At 56.8% G+C, this 9,640-nt stretch overlaps 1 protein-coding gene across 1 annotated transcript; it reads right to left on the bottom strand.

Annotated features, from left to right (window-relative positions):
- Positions 1-580: 580 nt before the first annotated feature.
- ZMYND15 (zinc finger MYND-type containing 15) lies at positions 581-8,589 on the bottom strand. Its single transcript, XM_053464088.1, has 13 exons — positions 8,262-8,589; positions 7,338-7,581; positions 6,916-7,071; positions 5,588-5,748; positions 4,089-4,223; positions 3,586-3,672; positions 3,016-3,132; positions 2,618-2,706; positions 2,284-2,385; positions 2,077-2,203; positions 1,645-1,703; positions 1,093-1,253; positions 581-787 (listed from the first exon to the last, which is right to left on the bottom strand). Exons 1-13 carry the CDS (start codon positions 8,587-8,589, stop codon positions 625-627), a joined length of 1,929 nt encoding a protein of 642 aa, XP_053320063.1. The 3' UTR covers positions 581-624.
- Between the last annotated feature and the right edge of the window lie 1,051 nt (positions 8,590-9,640).

The raw sequence follows: 9,640 nt of genomic DNA, 5'->3' as shown, positions 1-9,640 counted from the left end.
CTGGGGGTTATATTACTGTATACAGCGCTGGCGGTTATATTACTGTATACAGAGGTGGGGGGATATATTAGTGTATACAGCGCTGGGGGGTTATATTACTGTATACAGCGCTGGGGGGTATTATGTATACAGCGCTGGGGTGTATTATGTACATAGCGTTGGGGGTTATTATGTATACAGTGTTGGGTTATGCACTGGGGTGTTATTATATGATGTCTGTGGACGTGGGCTCTGCTCGCTGCACCTGGATTCACTATAGAGAGTATATTTTCTTTCAATAAAATTCCACCATAGCTGCTTACACCCTGGAATTTTCATAGGTAGTCCCAGCAAGTAGGCGTTATCTACTGTGCCATATCCTGGCAGCTTAGTCTTTACAGGGTCTGAGGAGGACCCCACGGACGGGGAAGGGCAGAGCCAGCATAAACCCAGCCGGGCGGTACTGCCTGAGCATGATGAGAAGCGCAGCTGCCGCCTGGGAGTTGTGTGCAGTGTCATGTGTCACGTGCATGCGTGTCGCGGGCGTCCTGTATAGTAAAAGCGCCACCAGGCCCCAGAGCATGAAACACGCGAGGCTACCGGCAGATCAGGTTTACTGTCTAGCGGGGGGTACATGCAGGGAAGTCATTTGCGTTTGCGGGGGTTGTTCGGCCAGGGCTGCTTCTTCTTTTTGCGCACAGAGCACTCGAAGGGGGGCTCCGCGGGGGCGGGACGGGGCGGAGGGGCGTGGTTACGCTGCCTGTTGCAAGACTTGTAGATCAAATAGAAGAGAAAGGCGTTGCTGTACCTGCAGAGAGAGGGGGCACAGTGTTAGTAACTTACTACACAGGGCACCAGGGGGCATCTGGTAGTCAGGGGGTGGTGAGAGGGTGTCTGGGGGTAGTGTGAGGGTATCTGGCAGTCAGGAGTAGAGCAGTGAGAGGGTATCAGGGGGCAGTGTGAGGGTATCTGGCAGTCAGGGGCAGTGAGGGGTATCAGGGGCAGTGTGAGGGTATCTGGCAGTCAGGGGCAGTGAGGGGTATCAGGGGCAGTGTGAGGGTATCTGGCAGTCAGAGGGCAGTGAGGGGTATCGGGGTCAGGGCTGGTGGTTACCATGGCATGCAGTTATCAGTTGCTGGAATCCTCAGCGGGGAGCGGAACGGGTTCAGGACGGCAGGACTAGCAGCGCCCCCCGTAGCCATAGAGACCACCTGTGCGTCCACATCACAGCTGTACTGCGAGCACTCCGAGAAATACGCGGGCACCTTCATGGACTGAGAGAGCAACGTCATATACACCCCGCAGGGGGAGGGGCAGGATCCCAACTCCCCGGGGCACCCTGCAGGGGGAGGGGCAGACTCCCAGCTCCCCAGGTCACCCCACAGGGGGAGGGGCAGACCCCCAGCTCCCGGTGTCACCCCAGGGAGGGGCAGACTCCCAGCCCCCTGTGTTACCCCGCAGGGGGAGTGGCAGACCCCCAGCTCCCTGGGTCACCCCGCAGGGGGAGTGGCAGATTCTCAGCTCCCCGGGTCACCCCGCAGGGGGAGTGGCAGACCCCCAGCTCCCCGTGTCACCCCGCAGGGGGAGGGGCAGACCTCCAGCTCCCCGGGTCACCCCGCAGGGGGAGGGGCAGTGCTGTGGCCCCGGGGGCGCTGTGTCACTCACCTGCAGACGGGGTAAGGTGCTCAGCCAAGAATTATTCACCCAGAATCCAGAATTAAAACCTGCAGGGATGAGAAGGAGTTATTATTAGGGATAAATTCACCGACACTCTGATACCGGCGTCTGGGGGCAGGTTGGGTCACATATTCCATACCTGTGCATGACATCATCATTATGATGAATAATAATGATAACAATAAATAAGATTGGAAGCAGGGAGGCGGGGTCTGGTGTGGAAGTAGGAGGGGTTAAAGGCGTGACCACCTGCCAGGCTTACTGTAAAAGGTACAGGGATGCCCAGAGAAGATCAGAGGATCCCCCAACTGCCCCACGACCCCCACTGCCTGCGGAAGGGACAGAGGGGGCTGCTCAGGGGGCCGACGAGAAACGTTTGCACTTTGGTCACATGACTTTATATAATTTTGCTTCACGAACCGATGACGAGGTCAGGCTTGGCGGCTTGGAGGGTGTGGTAGGGGCGGGCGTGAACTTTGACCTGGATGCTCCTCCCTTCCCGGTTCTTGGTAGGGAAATCGAGATCGGTGCAGACCACTTTGCGCCCCTGCGCGGGGGAGGAAAAAGTTTAATTAACATTAATTGCACTTCCTTTCACCCGCTACCCCCGTCCACCGGCAGACGCACCTCCCTCTGCAGTATGAAGTGTCTGTCGTCGTCCTCTAGGGGCAGCGTCTCACCCACAAACACCAGCTCGATCACCACGCGGGGCATCAGCACAGCAAGCTCCTGAGAAAATACCCCACCCGGGGTACAATGTCAGAGGGAGGCCATGGAGCGTCAGTACAAATATATATATATATAGAAACTGAGAACCTGTCCCCGAAACTGAGAACCTGTCCCCGAAATTCCCTTTCACTGTATTGACATCTACCACCTCCGCTGGGAGGCTGTTCCACTTATCTACCACCCCCTCAGTGAAGTAAAAAAAAAAAGAGATGGGTAAGGAGTATGTACTTACCCAGAAGAGCAGGATGCTGTCGTACTCGCGCCTCCCGTCAATAATGTGAATTTTCAGCGACTGTTTCTTTAAAATGTTCAGCTCGGGAACTAAAGAGAAGAGAGGCAAAGGACTCGCCGAGACGTCACGCGGACATGGGGGTAATTCGGTAAAGATATGAGGGGCAAGAGAGAGACTGGCCACACTAGACAGGGAAGCTTGGCAGGTGTGGAGGGAGTGACCAAATTCATCAGGGGCACTCGGCAGGTGTGATAATAATCCCGCAGGAGAAGCTCCCGGGGTGGGCCCTGTGTAATGACGTTAATGCAGTGACCGTTTCATTTCCTCGTGCTCTGGGTAGTGGATATAGTGCAGTTGATCCCAGTGAGGAGGGTAAATTGCAGGTTTCGGGTACTCACAGTGCTGGGGTACCATCCCGGTGATGATGTGGTATATGGTCAGGGGGTAGGTGAGGAGGGCAGCAAGCGGGTTGTTCAAACTCAGACCTCTCCAGGTGTAATACCCCTTCCACGTCACTAGAGGGCAGTGAAGGGAAAAGGATGTGCTGTCAGCTCCATGGACTCCAGGTACACTAGCCATGGAGGTTTAATGGCAGTCCTAGAGGCTCCATAGAATCATGCATTCTGCCCCATTCTGCCCGACTAATCCCGCTGTAAAGACTCCAACCGTAATCAGCCATTGGTCTCCTCTTCAGGAGCCGTATGTCTATCCCATGCATGTTTAATACCCTCACTGTGTTACTCTCTACCACTTCTGCTGGGAGGCTGTTCCACTCATCTACCACCCTTTCGGTAAAGGAAAACTTGCACATTCATGCAGCCGTCGAAATTCCCGATCTGTGATAATTCTACACGATCCACATAATTACCCGCTCTACCTGTCCTAGAGGTCCCTGACCAGTATCCCAACCTGTATGTCCCACTATGTGCTGGTTCCAGAGGTGGGGGTGTACTGCGTTACCCACTTACCTAATGGGGTCTTCAATCCTTTAGTGGGGGTCTGCCTCAGTATCTTGTCCGTGTCCTTGAGTAGGGGCTCCGCGCTCTCTCTGCCTCCTGCAATATGGAGGTCGCGTGATATACAGTGACCAACGTTCCAGAGCGTGCGTGTATATATATATATATATGTAGTCTAGTACCATTCTAATGGATAGTGAGGCTTCTGTCTTATTTAACTCCTCCCCCTGGCTGCCCCTATAGAAATCCGGGAGCATACATAAGTATGCTGGTAGTGGTGATAGCCAATCACATGTAGCGATTTGCGTGCAGTAAATGGGCTCTCGTATGAATTGCAGTCATTTCTTTGAGCAGGGGGGGTCCCTCATGTTCCAGCTGCTTCTACTGGGTTGGTGGTCCGGGCTGCCTGCTTTCTATTGGCCGGGAGGAAGTGGGCGGGGCATCATAACACAATGCAATATTTGATATCAGTTTCCGGAGAGCGTTAATAACATCTTTGACCCCAAAACTATTACCGTTGATGTCCCAGGGGGGTCTCTCGAGGAGCAGGCGGGAGGCCTGGTAATGGATGCTCTCCGCCAGCCAGTATCCTCCGGTGAGGTGACGGTCGGAGAGGAAGCGCTCTTTGTCAAAGGTCGGGCTGGTCACTTCTGCTGGGAAGGAAGTGGTTAATCAGGTCATCCAATGGGGCAAGAAAAAGACATAACCACACAGAACCAGACAGGCGGTGACGGGCGGAGGCGGTCAGTCAGAGACAGGCGGTGACGGGCGGAGGCGGTCAGTCAGAGACAGGCAGTGACGGGCGGAGGCGGTCAGTCAGAGACAGGCGGTGATGGGCGGAGGCGGTCAGTCAGAGACAGGCGGTGAGGGGCAGAGGCTGTCAGTCAGAGACAGGCAGTGACGGGCGGAGGTGGTCAGTCAGAGACAGGCGGTGACGGGCGGAGGCGGTCAGTCAGAGACAGGCGGTGAAGGGCGGAGGCGGTCAGTCAGAGACAGGCGGTGACGGGCCGAGGCTGTCAGTCAGAGACAGGCGGTGACGGGCGGAGGCTGTCAGTCAGAGACAAGCGGTGATGGGCGGAGGCGGTCAGGCAGAGACAGGAGGTGACTGGCGGAGGCGGTCAGTCAGAGACAGGCGGTGACGGGCAGAGGCGGTCAGTCAGAGACAGGCGGTGACGGGCGGAGGCGGTCAGTCAGAGACAGGCGGTGACGGGCGGAGGCGGTCATTCAGAGACAGGCGGTGACGGGTGGAGGCGGTCATTCAGAGACAGGCGGTGACGGGCAGAAGCAGTCAGTCAGAGACAGGCGGTGACGGGTGGAGGGGGTCATTCAGAGACAAGCGGTGATGGGCGGAGGCGGTCAGGCAGAGACAGGCGGTGAAGGGCGGTGGCGGTCAGTCAGAGACAGGCAGTGACGGGCGGAGGTGGTCAGTCAGAGACAGGCGGTGACGGGCGGAGGCGGTCAGTCAGAGACAGGCGGTGAAGGGCGGAGGCGGTCAGTCAGAGACAGGCGGTGACGGTCGGAGGCTGTCAGTCAGAGACAGGCGGTGATGGGCGGAGGCTGTCAGTCAGAGACAAGCGGTGATGGGCGGAGGCGGTCAGGCAGAGACAGGAGGTGACTGGCGGAGGCGGTCAGTCAGAGACAGGCGGTGACGGGCAGAGGTGGTCAGTCAGAGACAGGCGGTGACGGGCGGAGGCGGTCAGTCAGAGACAGGCGGTGACGGGCGGAGGCGGTCATTCAGAGACAGGCGGTGACGGGCAGAAGCAGTCAGTCAGAGACAGGCGGTGACGGGTGGAGGGGGTCATTCAGAGACAAGCGGTGATGGGCGGAGGCGGTCAGGCAGGGACAGGTGGAGGCGGTCAGGCAGAGAGAGGCGGTGAGGGGCAGAGAAGGTCATTCAGAGACAATCGGTGACAAGCGGAGGCGGTCATTCAGAGACAGGCGGTGAGGGGCAGAGGTGGTCAGTCAGAGACAGGCGGTGAGGGGCAGAGACCGTCGCCGCCCGGGCCCCCCGTACCCTGGCTGAACTGGAATGGCAGGTCCGCCAGCTTCTCCCCAAACTGCATGTAGCCCTCCATCCTCTGGCACCAGGACTCGTGGCTGACGTCCGCGGGGCGCTTGTTCCAGTCCGAGGCCTTACACTGCTCTGAGCAGTAGAGAACGGCTCCGCACCTGCCACTAGGGGGCAGAGAGGGGGTTATAGTAGGTGAGACACCTGGGTCAGAGAGACCCCAAATATTAACTCTTTAATAGATTGGGGTAAAACCTGTGAGTATAACCCCCGGGACCCTGAGACTGGGGTAAACCCGTGTAGGGGTATTAGTCGGTATGTGTCAGATACTTACCCCGTCTCGGGTGCAGGAAGATACAAACCGCGAGACTTACCCGTTCCGGCTTTGGATTTGTATGTATCCGAGCTGTGATTGGCTGAGCCTTTGGGATAATCAAACCCCCTGCACTCAGAGATCAAACAGCTGGAGATAAAACAACCGAGAGGGACCTAACAAGACGAAGAATCTCTAGACATATATATATACATATAGATATATATAGTGATACAGAGTACTGAGGGGGGAGGGGGACAGCCAAGTCTACATCCAGGGCTCGTGGTGATGGAACGCATGGCGCGGCAAACCGCCTCTTCCAGTCTGTCACCATGCGGCTCCCTCCAGAGACAGACTTCACTACCGAGTGTGTATGTATGGGTAAGGGAGAGTGTGTGTATGTATGGGTAAGGGAGAGTGTGTGTATGTATGGGTAAGGGAGAGGGTGTGTATGTATGGGTAAGGGAGGGGGTGTGTATGTATGGGTAAGGGAGGGGGTGTGTATGTATGGGTAAGGGAGGGGGGTGTATGTATGGGTAAGGGAGAGTGTGTGTATGTATGGGTAAGGGAGAGGGTGTGTATGTATGGGTAAGGGAGGGGTGTGTATGTATGGGTAAGGAAGGGAGTGTGTATGTATGGGTAAGGGAGAGTGTGTGTATGTATGGGTAAGGGAGAGGGTGTGTATGTATGGGTAAGGGAGGGGGTGTGTATGTATGGGTAAGGGAGGGGGTGTGTATGTATGGGTAAGGGAGGGGGTGTGTATGTATAGGTAAGGGAGAGGGTGTGTATGTATGGGTAAGGGAGGGGGGTGTATGTATGGGTAAGGGAGAGTGTGTGTATGTATGGGTAAGGGAGAGGGTGTGTATGTATGGGTAAGGGAGAGTGTGTGTATGTATGGGTAAGGGAGGGGGTGTGTATGTATGGGTAAGGGAGGGGGTGTGGGTGTTATGGAATGATGTACTTTACCTGAACACCTTTGACCCCCGACCTCTGCCCTCCTCACCCACTTCCCTTGCCTTACCATGGTCTCAGCGAAGCCTCAAATCTTCTTTTCTTACATACGTGGCAGGAATTCACCGGCTTGGAGGACAAGGTGAAGTTCTCTCTCAGCGACCAGTCCTTTAGAGGCTTCTTCGCCACGTGGACCCCGAGCGTCGGCAGAAGGCTCCTGAAAAAACTGGAGGCAAACGAGATGCTTAGAAGATGGAGGAGGATGGAGTGAGGAGAACCGGTGGGACGTCTACCATGGGTCAAGCTGTCCCCGGCACGGGGTGGCTATCCGGCCCCACATTCCTAACCCTGGGCAGCCGTCATATGGCTCCGGGAGATAGTTGACCTCTCTATCTCCTGACCCACCAGCCCAAGGACCTCTTGAGCAGCCGCCATGTGTCCCACCATGCGTTGGTGCCTCCTCCATCACGGGCCCCCCTGTCTCCCACTTACACGTGCACCGCAGGGTCATCCACGGCCACTTTCTTTGGTCTTCGCGGTGGTCCGTCTCCCATGGGTCTCGCCATGCACTGGCACAGCAGGTGGTACGCTCTGGCCGCCCGCAAGCAAGGACCGTCCTGCTTGCGCCTGCCTCTGCTCATTATGAAGTCCACCCCCAGCATGACGCCGCTCTCCTCCACCACCACCAACACATAGTCAATCCTGTAGAGGTCATCTGAGGAGGGTCGGGAGAAACCAGCCAATCACAGCAAGGTAGAGAGGAAGCTCGGCCAATAGTAAGATTGATATATGATAATGATAAATATATGATTAGGGGGACTCAGCTCATCTTAAAGGGGAAGTGTCATGGAGGCGAGTATCGATGAGTTCTGCCATTAGGAATTCCGACACGCCAGGCCATAAGCCCCGACACAGAGAGACGTAGGGACTGATTCTCGGAATAGAGATTGCGCGCACCTTTTCAGATTAAATTTATTAAAACCAACAAATTCTGGGTATTTGTTCGGGACAATTTAATCTCGGCGGGGCAAAAGCTGTATGGCCAATCACTGTCCTGCCCTGAGCATCCACTCCTCCTAAGTCTGTCTGAACCAATCAGCTTCCTCCCAAGGAGAGCAGTAACACTATAAAAGGGGAGGAATAATCCCGCAGATCCTGAGAACAGGAAGTTAAGATGGCCGCTCCCACGGGATACATGTAAAGGGGGGTGTTGTTTAATACATGTATGTTACACGGGTTTATTAAGCATGCAGATCTTTGAACCGTGGGATTTGGCGAGAATCACAGATCTGCTTGAACATCAGGACTGTCCCCTGAAAACCAGGATAGGTGGTAGTTATGTCACTGCCAGCGGAGGCAGTTGGCTGTGATTTGCGGGTGAGATCGGGGGTCCGACGCGTTACGGGGGGCACGTACCGGCCTCGTCTCCGCTGTCGCAGTCGTGGTAGACGAGGCGCACGTACTGGCTGAGGTTGCTGAAGCGCAGGACGTCGTCGGCGTAGAAGCTGCCGCTGAGCTGCCGCTCCGGGCTCCTGGGCTGGAAGCTGAGCTCGCTGTTGGGGATCACGTGTACGGCCCAGCAGACGGGGGCACGAGGCAGACCTCGGAGGGCAGCTTCCTGCTCCCGGTTCCTCACGTCCCTGTCGAGCCGGCCAGAGCAGTCAGATAGATACGCCCTGTACCAACTACACAGCAGCTCTGAGAGATCCAAGATGGCGTCTCTGTAACCAGAGACAAACTCCATCGCTGGGGAGAGGAGGAAGAAAGGACTACTTAGCGTATAGATACTCAGTATCAGTATGCTGCGCTGTAATATGGGTATAGAGCGTGGGGTTGGGGTATGGGTATGGCGCGCGTGGGGGGGGTATCTCGGTATGGCGCACGTAGGGGGGTATCTCGGTATGGCGCACGTGGGGGGGTATCACGGTATGGCGAGCGCGGAGGGGGGTATAGAGCGCGGAGGGGGGTATCTGGGTATAGAGCGCGGAGGGGGGTATCTGGGTATAGAGCGCGGAGGGGGGTATCTCGGTATAGAGCGCGGAGGGGGGTATCTCGGTATAGAGCGCGGTATCTGGGTATAGAGCGCGGGGTGGGTATCTCGGTATAGAGCGCGGAGGGGGGTATCTCGGTATAGAGCGCGGGGGGTATACAGGGTACTCACCATGACTATACGCTGCGGCCGGTGTCTCGGTAGGGAGCGCGGGGGGGTATCTAGGTAGGGAGCGCGGGGGGAGTATCTCGGTATGGCGCGCGGGGGGGGTATCTCTGTATACAGCGCGGGGGGGTATCTCGGTATACAGCGCGGGGGGTATACAGGGTACTCACCATGACTATACGCTGCGGCCAGTGTCTCGGTAGGGAGCGCGGGGGGGTATCTAGGTAGGGAGCGCGGGGAGGTATCTAGGTATGGCGCGCGGGGGGAGTATCTCGGTATGGCGCGCGGGGGGGTATCTCTGTATACAGCGCGGGGGGGTATCTCGCTATGGCGCGCGTGGGGGGTATCTTTGTATACAGCGCGGGGGGGTATCTCGGTATGGCGCGCGTGGGGGGTATCTCTGTATACAGTGCGTTGGGGGGGTATCTCTGTATACAGCGTGGGGGGGGGTATCTCGGTATGGCGTGCGTGGGGGTATCTCTGTATACAGCGCGGGGGGGTATCTCTGTATACAGCGCGGGGGGGTATCTCGGTATGGCGCGCGTGGGGTATCTCGGTATGGCGCGCGTGGGGGGGTATCTCTGTATACAGCGCGGGGGGTATACAGGGTACTCACCATGACTATGCGCTGCGGCCGGTG

The sequence above is a fragment of the Spea bombifrons genome, chromosome 4 (assembly GCF_027358695.1).
Source record: "Spea bombifrons isolate aSpeBom1 chromosome 4, aSpeBom1.2.pri, whole genome shotgun sequence".
Classification (NCBI taxonomy): Eukaryota; Metazoa; Chordata; class Amphibia; order Anura; family Pelobatidae; genus Spea; species Spea bombifrons.
Note: the sequence above shows the minus strand (reverse complement) of the source record. Positions and strands in the feature narration are given on the sequence as shown.

Coding starts and splice junctions, on each gene's coding strand:
- ZMYND15 (XM_053464088.1), bottom strand. CDS start 8,589: ATGGAGTTTGTCTCTGGTTACAGAGACGCCATCTTGGATCTCTCAGAG. Junction 5,749..6,915: donor GAGGCTTCGCTGAGACCATG/GTAAGGCAAGGG, acceptor TCTGCCCCCTAG/TGGCAGGTGCGGAGCCGTTC. Junction 1,254..1,644: donor GCACCTTACCCCGTCTGCAG/GTGAGTGACACA, acceptor TTGCTCTCTCAG/TCCATGAAGGTGCCCGCGTA.